A 17696-nucleotide genomic window follows, 5' to 3' on the forward strand; every position below is an offset into this window, starting at 1 on the left:
GTCCTCCTCCTCCTCTAGCTGCTAGATCTCTTTTCCTAGAATTCTCCTTCTGTATATTCTCTCTGCCTGCCAGCCTCATCTATCCTTTCTCCTGCCTTGCATCAGCCGTTCAGTTCCTTGTTACACCATCAGGTGTTTTACACGGGCACAGTAACACAACTTCACAGAGTTAAACAAATACAACATAAACAAAAGGAACACCCCTTAAAATAATACTCTACTACAGAAAAGTGTACACACAGGCTGGGATATGTGGGTATTTGTAGCAGTTGATTTTACTTGTACAGTGTATAAAGGCATCGGTCTCTTTCTTTTGCTGTTGGTGTAGGTTCGTATTCAAGAGACTCAAGCGGAACTTCCCCGAGGAAGTATCCCCCGAAGTTTAGAGGTCATCCTGAGAGCTGAAGCTGTAGAGTCAGCCCAAGCTGGTGACAAGTGTGACTTCACGGGGACACTGATAGTTGTGCCTGATGTCTCCAAGCTTAGTGTACCAGGTCAGTGATTTGTTGCTCAGCTTTAACCAGTCCTGGTCACCTGCTCCTCCGAATACCTGGCTTCTACCAATTAGGGTGAATGTAGAAGTATGAAGAGATTGAAAAACTGATTTTTCTATGAAAGGTGCTGTTTCAACTTTGGCTTATTGAGTATATTAGTTCTTATTAGCACCTTTAGTATTTGAGCTGTGAAACACCTCCTCTCTCACTCTTAGGAGCACGTGCAGAGACGAACTCCCGAGTCAGTGGAGTTGACGGGTATGAGACAGAAGGCATTCGAGGGCTGCGGGCCCTTGGTGTCAGAGACCTGTCGTACAGGCTCGTCTTCCTTGCCTGTTATGTCGCGCCAACCAACCCCAGGGTAAGTCCTACTTTAACCTCTTTATTTCTTTGTTTGCCATGCTAGGGATCAAGCACGGGGTCTGGTGCATGCTTTGAATTGGACTCTGTCGCTAACCCTAGTGGTGAGGTTTACTAAGATGGCAGAGCCTGGTAAAGCCCTTTGCTTGAGCTCGGTTTCCTGTCGGTGATGACTTCTATTATGGCTCAGAGTAACATAAAACAATAGTAGCTTTTGTTTTCCTCACTGGACAAATGACAAGCTCTTACATATCTTTATTAACTGAAGCCTTGCTAGTTGAAGGACTATAGTCAAATCATAACTTTGACCTCTTGAGCACTTCCATTATAGTGGAATTTCTTTTCCTTTACATTATCTTGGCTTTAATGTTTTCGTTTTGTTTTTCTGCCACCTCTCAGTTTGGTGGGAAAGAACTCAGAGATGAAGAACAGACAGCTGAGAGCATTAAGAACCAAATGACAGTGAAGGAATGGGAAAAGGTGTTTGAAATGAGTCAGGACAAAAACCTGTACCACAATCTCTGCACCAGCCTCTTCCCTACTATACACGGTGAGAACTCCATTTGTGATACAGACTTGCAATCAGTAGTAAAGGTTTCATGGGTGGGACTGGTTCAGGCATCTTCATGTCGGGACTGAAGATCACTGACTGCTTCCAGAGAACCTGGGTTTGATTCACAATACCCACATAGTGACTCTCAACTGTCTGTAACTCCAGGTCTAGGGGATCAGTGCCTTCTGAGGGTCCCAAGCCTGCATGTGGTACATAACATACATGCAGACAAAACACCAATACACTTCAAGTTAATATGTCAACAGGCTTTTGGGTGCCCAAAAGGTTGGCTGGGGTTCGAGCAACAGCTCATACAGGGGCACAGATGACTCGCCTCAGTGCTAGTGGATAGCTGGGAGCTTGGTTCCTTACCATGTGAGATATCCAGGGGGCAGGCCTGCACCACAAAGCAGCTTGCTTAGTTCAGAACACAAGATCAGGGAGGAGACACAGTGCTCTTGTGTCCTACTGAATCTTGGAGCTACAGGCCTTTAATTCCACATAGTTATTTGTTGAAATTCAAGTCATACTAGGTACCTGTATTCCCTGCCTTCAAGGAGGAGGCTGACCCAGGAGAAAGCTTGTGAGCTCTATCTGTAGACTGTCTTTTAAGAGTCACTAAATTCATACCTACTTTGAAAGAGGAAAATTAAGTTCCACCTCCTTTATTTGAGACAAGTTCTCACTATGTAGTCTTGGCTGTTTTGGAACTATGTCGACCAGGCTAGCCTTGAACTCACAGGATCCACCTGCCTCTCCAAGTGCTGGGATTAAAGGCGTACACCCCTAACCCCCAGCTTCTTTTTTTTTTAAATTAAGTAACTGTGTGTATATATCATGCCAAGAGGGAGCACATTTGAAAGTCAGAGGACAGCTCTGTAGAGTTGGTTGTTTCCTTCTTCCTTCACGTGGGTTCCCAGTATCAAACTCTGGTCTTCTGGCTTAAGAAGCCGGAACCTTTACCTGCTGGGCCATCTCACCATCCCCCTGAAAGATGAATTTTTATCTGGAGCTTTTCATTTCAGGCAATGATGAAGTAAAACGCGGTGTCTTACTGATGCTGTTTGGTGGTGTTCCTAAGACAACAGGGGAAGGGACCTCTCTTCGTGGGGACATAAACGTTTGCATTGTTGGTGACCCAAGTACAGCTAAGAGCCAGTTTCTCAAGTAAGTGCCTGCAGTAGTACGGTGGGAAAAGCAGTGTGTGTGTGTGTGTGTGTGTGTGTGTGTGTGTGTGTGTGTGTGTAGACCAGCCGTGGTCTACAGCCATGCTCCCAAGAGTGCAGTCTGGTGGTTGCTGCTTTTGAGACAAGGTCTGTATAGCACGTGTCACTGAGCCCAGCCTAGTTTGTTTTAAGTTTTATGATTATTTCAAGTGTATCACAGGTAGAATTCTGTTTCATCTTTGATATGCTAGAGATTGAGTCCAGGGCCTTATATATGCTACCTCTTGAGCAGGGTCCTCATCCCTGAGATGAATTTTAGATTGAAAGTAATAGTTTTGTTTAAAGTATTCTATTTTTCTATTCGCTGTGCTCCCAACCGCAGTGCTGTCGGTTAGGACAGTATTGTGTTTTACATGTATGGTTTTCTTAGATCTTTCATTACTACATTTATTTGCATGTGCAGGTGCACACAGCTCAGAAGACAACATGTGGTAGAAGTTCAATCCTTCCAGGGGATTGAACTCAGGTCATTAGGCTTGTCAGCAAGCACCTGTTAGTCATCTTGTTGGCCCTTCTTAGATCTTCTGTATAGTGTTTTCTAGCATCTTTATTGAAATGCAATTTATGCATTATGACATTCACTCCTTTGCATTTTGCAGCTTGGTGCTTGTAATATATCAGTAGGATTATAAGTTGAACTAAGTTTAGAATATTACTGTTATGTGGAGGGAAACCCTGTACTTAGTAGTAGTCACTCCTTCCCCTACAGAAAGGAACAGTGTACTGCATTGTCCCAATCTGCATTTTTTTTTAATCGGCTGATATGTGGTCATTAGAAATAAACTCCGCACTTAGCATGAAGCCATGTTGGAACTTGCATCAGTATTTTGTTTCCTTCTCTGGCTAAATAATACACGACCACCACATGGTGTTAGCCAGCCTCCATCACTGTGACGGATACCTAAGCAATAAGATATCTAATACCTAAGTTAGTGGAGTTTGTTTTATACATAATAAGGTAAGCAACTTAAAGGAGGAAGGATTTACTTTTGACTCAGTTTCCATCCAAAATCACTTGGTTCCATTGTTCCTGGGGTGATAAGGAGACAAAGTTATGATGGAGAGTGAGGGAGCAGAGCTCACCTCATGAGAACTAGGAAGTAGGGGAAGACAGGAAAACAGGAGCCTTTCCAGGTATTCCAGCAGTGGCCGATTTCTCCTAAATGCACAAATGCACACCCCCCATCTGTTTTCCACTACTTCCCAATAGTGCCGGTCTCTTATGAGTACCTTAAGGGATTCATCTGTTGATCAGATCAGATCCTCATAATCAAATCACTGGGAACTACCAGCTGCTACATTCAAGGGGTCACTCACTGTCCATTTATTAATCAATCAACATTTGAGTTATTTCTGCCTTCGCTTTTATACTTAGTGCTTGCTTGAATTGTAGCTTATAGGAGAATTTTTGGGTTTTTTTTCCTCCTATCCCTTTTTATTTGCAGGAGCAGGTGGTGGTGTTTGTTTTATACATAATGCATTGGTGGACCTTTCGTTTGTTTACATTCTCCCCTGTTGTAATGGAAATACTTTTATGAAAATTGTTATATTGAGTATCAAAAACTCTACTTTTCTGCTTTGTTTTGAGACAGGGTCTTGCTATACAGCTCAGGATGGCCTCATACTCAGTTTAAGAAGCCAAAGGAGATAGAACTCCTCCTGTCAGCTGATCTTTCTGGAAAATGTAGTGTGTTGATATGTTCATGAATCTTTGTGTGCTGTTCTTGAACAGGCATGTGGATGAGTTCAGCCCCAGAGCTGTCTACACCAGTGGCAAAGCCTCCAGCGCCGCTGGCTTAACAGCAGCTGTGGTGAGGGATGAAGAATCTCATGAATTTGTCATTGAGGCTGGAGCGTTGATGCTGGCTGATAATGTAAGGACGTTGTGCACTGTTGGACAGTCAGAATACCTTTTGACCTACCAGTAAAGAGCTATAGTTTTTATTGAATTCATTAGTATGTTACTCAGTTTTATTAATCTACTTTGAATTGAAACTGTCAGTTTTGTTGGTTTGGGATTTTTTGTTTGTTTTTCAAGATAGGGTCTCACTATGTAACTCTGGCTGTTCTGGAACTCAGACCAGGCTGGCCTTGAACTCACAGATCTCACCTGCCTCTGCCTCCCTAGTGCTGGGATTAAAGGTGTGTGCCACTACACACCGCTGAGACTATTGTTGACATACTTTCTGAGCATCCCTAGAATGTGTTGGTTGCTTTGACTAGACATCCCAGTTTGTTTGTTACTTTGCAGACTCTTAACATTCTTAATAGATCCATCCACGGATACATAGTATATTGCATACATATTTGGCAAAGATCAGTTCTTTGTGAGCATGCAAGCTTGTATTCATTGTAGTACTCCTTCACTCTGTACTTTCCCAGACGAAAATGAGTGGCTGAACCACAGTCAGGCTGTGTTTGTCGCTGGCCTGGAACTCCCAGAGATCTACTGCCTCTGCCTCTGCCTCTGCCTCTGCCTTTGCCTTCCACAGAGGTGTGCACCATTACACCCAGCCCAAGTGTCTTGATGCTGAGGTTTAATTGTTGAGAAGAGTACATTGTCTGCATATTAATAAATAGTTTTGCTCTTAGTTTAAGTGAGTCACATGAGATTCCCTTCCAGCTCTTTGTTTTGTTGGACAGTCTTGCCTAAGCAGGAATTAAGAATGTTTACATCCTATCTTCCATTTGCCTAGGGAATGGAAAGGTCTCTGGTAGGAAACTGAGTTTATCATTTTACATCTGTTTTTACAAGGCAGTTTCTCTGCTTTCCTCACACAAGCTAGGCAAGTAACTGCTTTACCACCACGCTGTATCTCCAGCCCTTAATGTTAGATCTGTTTGGTTATAGGGTGTCTGTTGTATTGATGAATTTGATAAGATGGACATGCGGGACCAAGTCGCTATCCATGAAGCTATGGAGCAGCAGACCATATCGATCACTAAAGCAGGAGTGAAGGTGTGTATCCCTTAGCCATGCAGATTGGTATGTTAGAGATATCCACCTGGTGAAATACATTGTTTCAATGTGTGATGCTGATCTAAAATGTAAAATACAGATGTTATAGAGGGTCCAGTGCACATATATTGCTGTGATAGAAAGTAACTGTACTGGCGTAATTTTTATCATTTCTTAGTTTCTCCAAAATTTAAAGCGTTAGAAATGTTTATTGGGGGAGGGGTGCCATGGCATGCATGTGTCGGAAGACAGCTTTGTGGCTTTGGTTCTTCCATCTTTACATGGGTTTCCGAGGGTCACACCCAGGTCACCAAACTTTCATAGAAGGGGCTTTTACCTGCTGGGCTGTCTTGCCTACTGTGTAGCAAAATTTTCATAAACAAAACTTAAATTCTTTGATAAACATGCTTATTATAACAAATAGTGATTGGTTCCAGCACCACAAAATACTCAAAGGTCAACAGATAACTTAAAGAAAATAACTGATTACTATATTATGACCGACATTCGAGAGAATCTTAACTTATTAAAAGTAGTAGGTTTGGTGGACAGATGGATGGCTCACCAGTTGAAAGCATTTACTGTTCTTGCAGAGGACCCCAGTTCAGTTCCCAGAACTCACAGTGGACAGTTTGTAGCTCCAGGGATTTTAGCACCCTCTTCTGGCTCCTACAGGGTCTGCATGCACATGCACTTACACACAGAGACAGAAATGCATACACATAATTTTAAAATAAAATCTTTTAAAAAATCTGAAAGAAAGTTAAATTTTTAAAAATTTGGTTAGTTAAATTTTTAGAGTAATACGCTACTGTTTAAATTTAAGCGAGATCTTCCCCTTCAACTCCTAGCACAGTGGATATCTGGGAATACCTTAAACATTGATAAGCATGTACATACAGTTCTTTCCTCCTTTAACTTCATAGTTTTGTTATCCATCTTCCTATATAGCACCTACTAGGTCAGTTGTGACTTACTAGCCCATGGCATTCAACTGCATGAACCATACATTGAGTGGGTTGTTTTTAGTCTTGTGAGTCACAAGATAGTTATTGTAGTCAACTGAGTTACCACCTGTATCTAGTTAACAAGGTAAATTCCTAGCAGAATGCTGGCTAAGGGACTCATAAGAGATTACATCACCAATGTAAAGAGCCTAGTGTGCTATGTTATCATACTTGAGTTTTGATGATTCAATAGGTAAAAAAAGCTTCCTCCTTTTTGTTGTGGAATAGAATATTTGTTTAATTATATAAAGATATATTACAGTTGTTTATGCTGCATTTGTTTTACCTTGCCTGCATAAGGTACCTGTTTTGTTTAATAAAAAGCTGAGTGGTCAATAGCTAGGCAGTAGAAGGGTAGGCGGGGCTGGCGGGCAAAGAGAATGAGTAGGAGAAGAAATCTAGGCTTGAGGAAGACTCCAGGGACCAGCCAGCCAGGCAACCGATAGACAGACAGACAGACACAGAGGAGGCAGGAAAGTAGGATATACAGAATGAAAGAAAGGTAAAAAGCCCCAAGACAAAATGTAGATGAAGAGAACAGGTTAAAAATAAGCCTAAACTAAGGGACAAAACTAAGGGACAAGCCTAAACAAGTCTCAGTGTCATGATTTGGGGGCTGGAGGTCCAAGAAAGCCTGCCACACCGTTTGCTTCCTTTTAGTTAATTGCAGGAGACAGAACCTTTCCTTGTATCTATATTGACCAGTTTGGGTTTGTTCTTAAGTCTCATGGTTTTCTCTCACGGTCAGGCGACTCTGAATGCCAGGACATCCATTTTAGCTGCAGCAAACCCTGTCAGTGGACACTACGACAGATCGAAATCACTGAAACAGAACATCAGTCTGTCGGCGCCCATCATGTCCCGCTTTGATCTCTTCTTTATCCTGGTGGATGAGTGCAATGAGGTAACCAGCCACTCAGGCTCCTGTTTGTCTTTCCGTTGATGTCTATTGTGTGGCCTCTTGTGCTCCTCGGGTGTACTGCTCCTGGTCAGAGTTCATTGTTCTCAGGTTGAAATACCAGCCTTACCACCTCAGACGTGTGTGATAACACACACACAGCCCACCATCCCCACCACCCCACAAAGTTTTTTGTAACTTAAGCTGGCCCTGAGCCCTGTGTAACCCACTATGGTCATCTTTGGACTGTACTCACATTCGCTGAGCAGGGAGGTCCTCTATTCAGTAGTTACAGTGCAAAACCCTGCTTCCCACCTGACTTGAAACATTATCTAGATTAAACTGCCTTGCTGTTGTAAAAGTTTGGAGACTTGGGCCTGGATTTCTCTCCTTCCCCTTCACAAGTACATGAACATGGCTAACTCCCAGATAATAATAAAATGGGTGAGAGGACACACTGGAGCTCGATTGTTGAATCCTGTCTCCACTACTTACTGAGACCTTGGACAAATTGTTTAAGTCAGTTTGCTTCTATATAAAATAAAATTAATATCTCCTTTATGGGGTTTTTGTGAGGATTGCTTCTAGACATACGTGAGGAGACAGCATCATGTAATGAGTGCCATGTAAATGCTCTGCCATGGCTATTTATAATCTGTTATACGCATTGGTGTTTTGTCGGCATGGATGTCTGTGTGAAGGTGTCAGAAGCCCTGGTACTGGAGTTACAGACAGGTCTGACTGCCCTGTGGGTGCTGGGAGTTGAACCTTGGTCTTCTGGAAGAACAGCCAGTGCTCTGAACCGCTGAGCCATCTCTCCAGCCCCTTAAAACTAATTTTTCGAGACAGGGTTTCTCTGTAGCTTTGCTTCTTTCCTGGAACTCCCTCTGTAGTCCAGGCTGGCCTCTGCCTCCCAGTGCTAGGATTAAAGGAGTGCACCACCTCGCCCAGCCTTAAAACTAATTTTTAAGTTAGCATATGCTACTAGACTTCATTATAGCTTTTCACTTTTCTTTTATCTTTTTCCTTTTTTTTTTTGACAGGGTCTCTGTGTAGCCTCAGCTATCCTGGAACTCTCTCTCTGTAGACCAGGCTGGGCTTGAACTCAGAGATCCGCCTGCTTCTGCCTCCATAAATCTGTGGTTAAAGGCGTGAGCCACCGTGCTTGTCCCTCAGGCCCTGTGTCATTTCCACCCCCACGTCAGTAGCTTTGCTCTAATTGGTTACTCACACCACCCATTTTATTTGTGTGTTTGTTTTGGCTGGTTCCCTTCCTCCCCACTAGTTCTTCCTTCTGTGTCCATAGCAAATACGCTTATTAAAGGTAGTCCACTCCTTCCAGATATATATCATTTTTAGAGTGGCGCAAAGATGGGTACCACGTGCTGGAGAGGTGGCTCAGTGGTTAAGAGCACTTGCTGCTTTTGCAGAGGACCATGGTCGATTCCTGGCACCCACGTGGTGGCTCACCACTATCCATAACTCCAGTTCCAGGGGATCTGAAGCCTTTTGGCCTCTCTGGGCACCAAGCATGTACATGGTGTAAGGATATACACAGAGGCAAAACACTTTACACAGAAAATAAATTTTATTATTGTTGGTTTTTTGAGACAGTCTCACCCATAATTCTGGCTGGTCTGGAACTTGCTATGTAGGCCAGGCTGGCTCAAAATCAGAGATTCTGCCTCCTTGGTGCTGGGATTAAAGACATATGCTACCATACCCAGCATAAAATGTGTTTATTTTTTAATTTAAAAATCTGTTGTAAGGACTTTGTTCGTGGGGCTGGAGAGATGGCTCAGCAGTTAAGAACACTCTGTTATTTCAGAGAATCCAGGTTCAATTCCCAGCACCCACATGATGGCTTACAGACATCTATAACTCCAGTTCCAGGAGATCCAGTGCCTTCTCACCCCAGTGCACATCAGACATGTACATGGTACACAGACATACATGCAAGCAAAATTAGAATAAATAAATCTAAAATAATAATAAAAAAAACTCTGCTCAGAATGTTGGTACTTATTAATAACTTCTTTCAGGGAGCATAGAGGTTAATTTTGTCTTTGTTTTAAGATAGGGTCTCCTATACCTGCTACTGGCCTTGAACATCTTTTGCAGTCGAGGCTGACTTCATTGAACTGCTGTTCTGCCTCTACCTCCCAAGTACTGGGATTACAGACGTGGACTACATGCCTAGATGAGAGATCATTTGTTAGCTGTAAATTACCTGGGGTACTTTGGAGTCGATACTACTAGGACTGATAGAAGCTATCTTCTTGTCTTGAATTAGGTGACAGATTATGCTATCGCCAGGCGTATAGTAGACTTGCATTCAAGGATTGAAGAATCGATTGACCGAGTTTATTCCCTTGATGATATCAGAAGATATCTTCTCTTTGCCCGGCAGTTCAAGCCCAAGGTAATCTGCCCTGCTATACCTGGATAAGTCCTGTGTGCATGTGTGCGTTAAAATTGGATTTAAATAAATGGGTTGTGTGGAAATTAACTGAGCCTGTACTTGGCTTTGGTTTGATTTTGTTTTAGCTTTAGTTTTGATTTTGATCTTTTTTTTTTTTTTTTTTTTTTTTTTTTTTTTTTTTTTTTGATTTTGATCTTTTGAGGCAAGGTCTCCACTATGTAGAACAGGATGGCTTCAAGCTCATAATCCTGCTTTAGAGTCCTTTTGCTTGGTTTATAGGAATGTGCCGATGTACCTAGCTGTATTTATCTTTTTAATGTCCTTAAGTCTTTTTAACTTATTGCTTGAAAATTTCATACTTGAATATAATGTGCTTTGATAAATCTACCTCCCACTTCCAGACCTCACTCCTCCCATACCCTACCACTTTTCCTTTCCAACTCTGTATACTCCTCTTACAACCTAAGTGCACTATAATCTCCTTGGATTTTAAAATTTTGTGTTGTTTTGAATACTAGTTTGTTTCTTCAGAAATAGTTGAGAGGAGATTATTTTTTAATCTGAATAATTTCATATTTGACTTGTTAGATACTAGTAAAAATTGACGGGCATAATAGTCTAATAGTCTACTTAAACACTGTCTAATAATGAAATTAAATAAATAGGATTTTGAGTGACTTTTGTATGAAGAGTGCATGTTCACCAGGACTATATATTGGTCCGCTCTGTGTACCAAGTTTCTTGTTCTGAAAAACTGAGGGCCTTTTAGGTCAGTATATGCTGTCTTGCCCCCCAAAGCCAGCTTGAGTTCATTAGCTGAGCCTTAAGTATAGTCTGAGTGTTAATTCAGTTAACGAGCTATGACACTTGAAATACAAAAGGCATTTCATTTTATTTCACTCTTCATTTGTTAAACATCATTTAGAAATGGTCATTTGCTTAAACTAGTCTATTTTCTTCCTGTTCATAAAATTAGTACATGGAATTTACAAGTGTCTTAGTGCCCATTTCTGAAGTAATTTATTGTCTTTGTGATAGCTTTGTGAAGTTTCAGTCTCTGAGTTCCCAGAATGTTCCACCTGGGGTCCTCTTTAACTGCAGGTTAATGTAGCCATCAAGGGAAATGAGTGTAGACGTCTCCCTGACTTGACTGGTTTTCAAACAGATTTCCAAGGAGTCCGAGGACTTCATTGTGGAGCAGTACAAACGCCTGCGCCAGAGGGATGGCTCTGGGGTCACTAAGTCCTCATGGAGAATCACTGTGCGGCAACTCGAGAGCATGATCCGCCTCTCAGAATCAATGGCCCGGATGCACTGCTGTGATGAGGTACCATGGTCCCTCTGATAACACAGGAATGCATGAGTTGGCTTGTGGGCATGTTTTTATCTTTGTTATGGAATTTCCAGAACCAGTTGGTACTAGTCTCCCAGTGGAAAGGTTGCTGTCTTGCAGTTATGAAGTATGATAGTTAGACTGATAGTAACAGATAATCATGTTTATTGTAATCAATAGTTGTGGAGTAGATAGAGGTGAGTAATCATTTATCCAGGAGAAGCATATTTCATCTCTACAGTGTCCTCGGCCTCTGGCTGTGAATTACAGATGTGACTGTGACTCCTTTCTCAGAAGGAGCCTTCCTCCTTGAGGTTTGTATAATCAGTGTGTGGTAGATTTGGCTATTAATTTTTTTGTGTGTGTGCTTGGGATTAAATTCAGAGCCTTGTACATGCTAAGCACACATTTGACACTAATCTATACCCTTAGCTCCGTGGGTTTTAAATTGCTCTTTGAGCCCTGGATTCATAGGCAAGCGTCAGAGTATGGAGAGAGGATATTGGAAGCCACACATCTCTGCTTCAAAGAGGCTTTTGTATACTTTATATACAAAGTTCAGTTAGAATTCAGACTTTGTCTGTGAAAGGGCTGGTTGGATCTCACTTTGTAACCTGGATTAAACCCCCAGCCCTGTGCCACAGACTCCCATGGATGGATCATAAGTGAGTGCACTTTGTTTTTGAGATGGTGTTTATGGCCCAAGCTGCCCTTGAACCTGGAATTGTATCATGTGCCTGTAATCCCAGCACTTAGGAGGTAGTCTCTGGATTCAGTTCTCAATCTGTGAGGGGGAAGGCGGACATGGACACGTGGTAGTGGCAAGTGCCAGCATTTATGAGGCAGAGGAAGGTGGATCTCTGAGTTCAAGGACAGCCAGGGCTACATGAGAGAGAATTCTGTCCCAAGGAAAGACAGTGTAGCTGGGGCGATAGGTGGCTTAGTGGTTAAGAACCCATAAAGTGCATACTGCTGGGCTGTAGAGATAGATGGGCTCAGTAAAGAGAACTGGATGCTTTCCAGAGAACCCAGGTGTTGTGGGAATTCTGCCATTCGGTCTAATGACCAATGGAATGGAGTGGGTTGGCCAATGGGCATGGTCTTCTCTGAAGATAATTCGATCCTTTAAGAATCGGAGGAGGAGGGTCATACGCCCCTTTATATTCCCAGCACCCACTTGATGGCTTGCAGTTGTCCGTGACTCCACTATTCCCAATACTTTCTTCTGGCCTCTGCAGATATAAATGCAGAATCCCCCCCCCCCAAAAAAAAAAAAAAGAGTGTGCACATAAAATAAGGGGAAGAAAGTGCATACTGCTTTTGTAAATAAAAGTCAAGTACTTTTACTGAAAGAATCTACTAAATGGTTGTATCAATTTGTATGACTCCAGTGGGTGAGAGTTACTCTTTGTTCCTGCCAATGCATGATATTGTCAGTCATTTCAGCCATTTTAGTGAGTTAATAGTGTACATGATGAAGAGCACATTCTTCTTAGCTCTTTGCTATAAAATATCATCTTATATACCTAAGTTGTCTCATTACTGGGTTAGGTCCAGCCTAAACATGTGAAGGAAGCTTTTCGGCTACTGAATAAATCAATCATCCGTGTAGAAACGCCTGATGTCAATCTAGATCAAGAGGAAGAGATCCAGATGGAGACGGATGAGGGACCAGATGGCATCAATGGTGAGGAGCTTGCTCATCACTGGTCTAAAGATAGAAACTGATCTTGCAGGATGTCATGATACCTGTCTTAGTTTGGGATTTCATTGCTGTAAAGAGACATCATAACCATGGTAACTCTTATAAAGAAAACATTTAATTGGGTGACTCACTAGTTTCAGAGGTTTAGCCCATTATCATGATGAGGAGCATAGCAACACGCAGGCAGACATGGTGCTGGCAGCTGAGTACCCTGCATCTTGCAGGCAACAGCAAGTTGACTGACTGTCACACTGAGGAAAGGTTGGGCAAAAGAGACCTCAAAGCCCTCCCCCACAGTGACACACTTCTCCAACAAGGCCACACCTCCTAATAGTGCCACTCTCTCTAGGGGGCATTTTTCTTTCAAACCACTATAGTACCAGTGTACCTGTTGATGGCTATGAAGTAGATGTATTCAAAAGGGGAAGGCAGATGGATTTTAAATTGATTAAGTAGTTATACAAAGTATGTGTGCTTGAAAGAGTGGAAGAAAACATCAAAATGGGGTGGTAGATAAGTCCTTTGGCCTCTACTCTTTACAGTATTCTTTTTTGCTTTTGAATTTAAATTTTCTTGGGCGAGTACATGATTCAGTGGGCAAATACCCTTGCATGAAAACATAGTTCATTACCCTGCACCCAAGTAAAGATGAGAGGACAGAATCTTCTGATTTCCACATACATACTATGGCATGCTCACCAGTGTCAATACACATAATGATAATTAAAAATGATTAAACCTTTCGGTCACATTGAAACAGATTGTTTTTGTTCATAACACTACAGATTGATGGTTGGTGCAGGGGAAAGATGGTATTATGTAGGTAGCCTAAGTTATACTAAATTCATAGCCTTCTGGTTCAGTCATTTAAGTGCACAGATTAGAGGTGTGTGCCGCCATGCCCTGTCCCTTATATTCATTCCTCTCCAGTCAGTTGTCTTTACTAGTAGGATTTTAATTTGTTCCAGATTTACTTATAAAGTGATTGTTTTCTGAAGCTCATAGTAAGCTGAAGCAATGTGTGCATGGATGCTAGATGAGGGTGTGTTGAGGGTACAAGGACAAGACTCAGTGGTTGTTCTTTCCTTAGGTCATGCCGACAGCCCTGCCCCTGTGAATGGGATCAATGGCCCCAGTGAAGATGCCAGTCAGGAACCCCCCGTTTCCAAGCCCTCTCTGAGGCTGGGCTTTGCTGAGTACTGCCGAATCTCTAACCTCATTGTGCTCCACCTCAGGAAAATGGAAGAAGGTGAGTGAGTGAGTGAGTGAGTGAGTGAGTGAGTGAGTGAGTGAGTGAGTGAGTGAGTGAGTTTGTGCCCAACACTGCTTACTTGCTGTCACTCAGACAGGCTGTTTCGGCCGCTTGGGAGGTTAAGCATGTGTTCTCTCAGGAGAGATGGTCATTTATGTGGACTTACAGATCAGTTTTGTTTGTGTACTTAGTTCATGATTTTGAAGTAGACTCTTTCGATCTGTCATATAAAGAACATAACATTTTTGCAGGTGAAATTACAGTAGTTGCTTTCTTCCCAACAAATGGTCTCCCAAGGCGTTTATAAACCCAAGAAACCTATTTAACTATTACTAACTTAGTAAAATCTTCCTCTGCCCATCAGTACCTGCTTATTAGGACAATGGCCCACTTCTTACCCTTAAATGCTTGTTGTGGTTATCGGTTTCACCATTCTCCTTGTGGGCAGGAGGAAAAAACATCATCTGTTAGAGTTGTAGTTAATTCTTTTGGTGTATGTGTGTATAAGCATTTTGAGTATGAGTGTCCATGGAAATCAAAAGGGGATCTGGATCTCCCAGAGCTAGAGTTATGGTAGGTTGTGAGCTGCCCAGCGTGTGTGCTCGAAACTGAAAAGTTCCAAGGATGACTCTGATAGCTTCTAGCCCTCATTCATCATGCAAAATTCCAATCTGCTGGAGAATTTCACAGCCAGCTTCACCTATGCTTGGAAGAATTGGAATAGGAAGTAGATTCTGTAGCTAGAGTTTTTCTGCCTTGCCCACAGTCAGGACAAATCTTTGTCACCCGCCAGTCCCACAGCCGCTCAGACCCAACCAAGTAAACACAGAGACTTATATTGCACACAAACTGTATGGCTGTGGCAGGCTTCTTGCTAACTGTTCTTATAGCTTAAATTAATCCATTTCCATAAATCTATACTTTGCCACGTGGCTGGTGGCTTACCGGCATCTTCACATGCTGCTGGTCATGGCGGCGGCTGAAGTGTCTCTCCTCAGCCTTCTGCTTCCCAGAATTCTCCTCTCTCCTTGTCCCACCTACTTCCTGCCTGGCCACTGGCCAATCAGTGTTTTATTTATTGACCAATCAGAGCAACAGATTTGACATACAGACCGTCCCACAGCAAGATTCTGGCTGGGTGTGATAGCCTACACTTTTAGTCCTAGCACTCAGGAGATAGGCATGTTCAAAACCTGGTATACATAGTGAGCTCCAAGCTAGCCAAGGCTGCCCAGTGAGAAGACCTCATCTCAGAAGAGCAAAGAAAATAAAGTACTCTGAAGAGGAGCTTACAAATAGATCTGATGTTATATCTTTTGTACGTGTGTGGTGCTAAGGATTGAATCCAGTTCTTGGTACATCTTAACACATATTCCAAAACCAAATCCTGACTCTTGCACCTTATTTTGCAGTTTCTAAAATCAAAACTAAAGTTGTTTGGGTGTGTGTGTGTGTGTGTGTGTGTGTGTGTTTTTGCCATTAATTGGCAGGGTAGTTTGTTAGAGATCGGTCCTTTTAAATGATGTGTTTTTGTTGTAGAGGAGGATGAGTCAGCGTTAAAGAGGAGCGAGCTGGTTAATTGGTACCTGAAGGAAATCGAGTCAGAAATAGACTCTGAAGAGGAGCTCATAAATAAAAAGAGGATCATAGAGAAGGTGGTTCATCGTCTAACGCACTATGTATGTATCCACTGCCTGGGCTCCAGGGTAATGGGGGCGGATTCTTATATCAGCAGGTTTCATAGTAGGCTTTTTGATGAGTTTGTTTATTTTGAATCATTGGGGTATAGTCATAATTGTGGTTAAGGAGAATTAACAGCAGGAAGGGACTTCTTTTCCTAAGATAAGCAGAATTTAAAAGCTGAGCAAGTAGCTTTTGAATCTTGTTTTGTGGTGTCTTTAGCTGTACAGCACTGAACCCTGGGTTTGTGTGTGCTGGTCACACTTGGGTCTGTGCTGTGTCTACGCCCCGTTGGGTGCTTTTTACCCTTTGTTTTCACCCCGTCTGCTTCATTCACACTTGGCTGTGGTGGGTTCTCAGCCAGTGTCCGCTCACATCACCTGGTGCTTCATCTGCCTCCCCCTCCCCCTTCTCAGTCCAATAATCAGTCTTGTTTGTCAGAAATTGCTTAGGAGCTGAGAAAGGAGAGGACAGATGGCATGTTCTACATTTATTTTTACTTGTTCAGAGAGAAAATTTCCAGATGAATTATTTTGAGATGTTTTGTTGTTTGTTTACTTAAAGATTGTGTCTCACTGTGAAGCTCACACTGGCCTAGAGTTCAAGGACTTTGTGCCTTAGCCACCTGAGTGCTGGTATTACAAGGTGTATACCACCATGGCAGCTTTGACCCATTCTTAGTCCAGTTAGAAACAGAATCTGCCTAGCATGTCCACGGCCCTGGGTATGATACCTCGTGAAAAATAGATAAGAGCTGGAGAGATGGGTCAGTGGTTATGAGCATGCACTGCTCTCCCTGAGCACCCAGGTTTGATTCTCAGCACCCACATCAGGTGGCTAAGAACTGCCTGTAACTCTTTAAAATAAATTTTAAAAAGAAATAGAACTTTGCTGAGTATGATGACACACACTTAAAATCCCAGTGCTCAAGTGAGTAGGGCAGGAAAATTGCAAGTGTCCGGCCAGCCTGGCTGCGTAGACTGTCTCCGAAAGAGGGAGGGGAGTGCATGAGAAAGAAGAGCTTACAGGCAGTAATTAACAATTAACTGGCAACATTAAATGAAACTAAAACAGATTTAGATGTTAGGGGATTTTGCACAATTGTATAATCTTAATTCAAGCACGGTTTCCATTTTTGAAGTTATGCTAACAAGCATTTGATAAATTTGTAGGATACCTTATCTAAATCCCAACACCTGCTGAGTTTCCTAGTTTTTCAAAGCAGTTTCGAGTAAAGGTCAGCATCCTCATAAGAAGGGAACCAAGCAGAATACTGGTTCTAAGGTGTGGTTCTGGTCCAAGGGCTTTGGGACAGGAGACAAGAGAATGTAAGTAGCAGACATTTAGAGGAGTGTGGATCTGGACTGAAGACAAACTGTTCCGCAGGATCACGTTCTGATTGAGCTTACCCAGGCCGGACTGAAAGGCTCCACCGAGGAAAGCGAGAGCTATGAGGAAGATCCCTACTTGGTAGTCAACCCTAACTACTTGCTTGAAGATTGAGATGGTGAAGGTAACTTTATGGCCGGAGAGGAGGACCTGTGGTGTCCAGCCTCTGCCCCGGAGCCTGATGACACGAGAGAGTTCCTGGAGCCATGCTTGAGGACTGAGAGCTGAGTCCACGGCCCTGTGAGCCTTGTACTGGGACAGGCTTGGGCCCTTGTGCTTCCTGTCCTAGTGTTCTTTGTGGAAGACCTTGGTCTTCATGTGCAGGAAAGGCTGCTGCCTTTGTCACATATGTATCTGGAGATGCCTCCTTCAATTTCCAACTGCTTTTATTCACAAAAATAAAAGAACTTGTTCTGCA

At 42.7% G+C, this 17696-nt stretch overlaps 1 protein-coding gene across 1 annotated transcript in view; it reads left to right on the forward strand.

The window, feature by feature from the left end:
- Positions 1–17696, forward strand: part of Mcm6 (minichromosome maintenance complex component 6) — a 30725-nt gene extending 13029 nt beyond the window's left edge. The window contains exons 5-17 of the mRNA XM_028874957.2: positions 329–494; positions 710–855; positions 1254–1404; positions 2433–2574; positions 4366–4507; positions 5485–5592; positions 7348–7503; positions 9791–9919; positions 11085–11246; positions 12804–12939; positions 14048–14206; positions 15749–15888; positions 17276–17696. Coding sequence (XP_028730790.1) covers positions 329–494; positions 710–855; positions 1254–1404; positions 2433–2574; positions 4366–4507; positions 5485–5592; positions 7348–7503; positions 9791–9919; positions 11085–11246; positions 12804–12939; positions 14048–14206; positions 15749–15888; positions 17276–17392 — 1854 coding nt within the window. The 3' untranslated portion in view covers positions 17393–17696. The remainder of the gene's footprint in view (positions 1–328; positions 495–709; positions 856–1253; positions 1405–2432; positions 2575–4365; positions 4508–5484; positions 5593–7347; positions 7504–9790; positions 9920–11084; positions 11247–12803; positions 12940–14047; positions 14207–15748; positions 15889–17275) is intronic.

This window comes from Peromyscus leucopus, chromosome 15 (assembly GCF_004664715.2).
Source record: "Peromyscus leucopus breed LL Stock chromosome 15, UCI_PerLeu_2.1, whole genome shotgun sequence".
NCBI lineage: Eukaryota > Metazoa > Chordata > Mammalia > Rodentia > Cricetidae > Peromyscus > Peromyscus leucopus.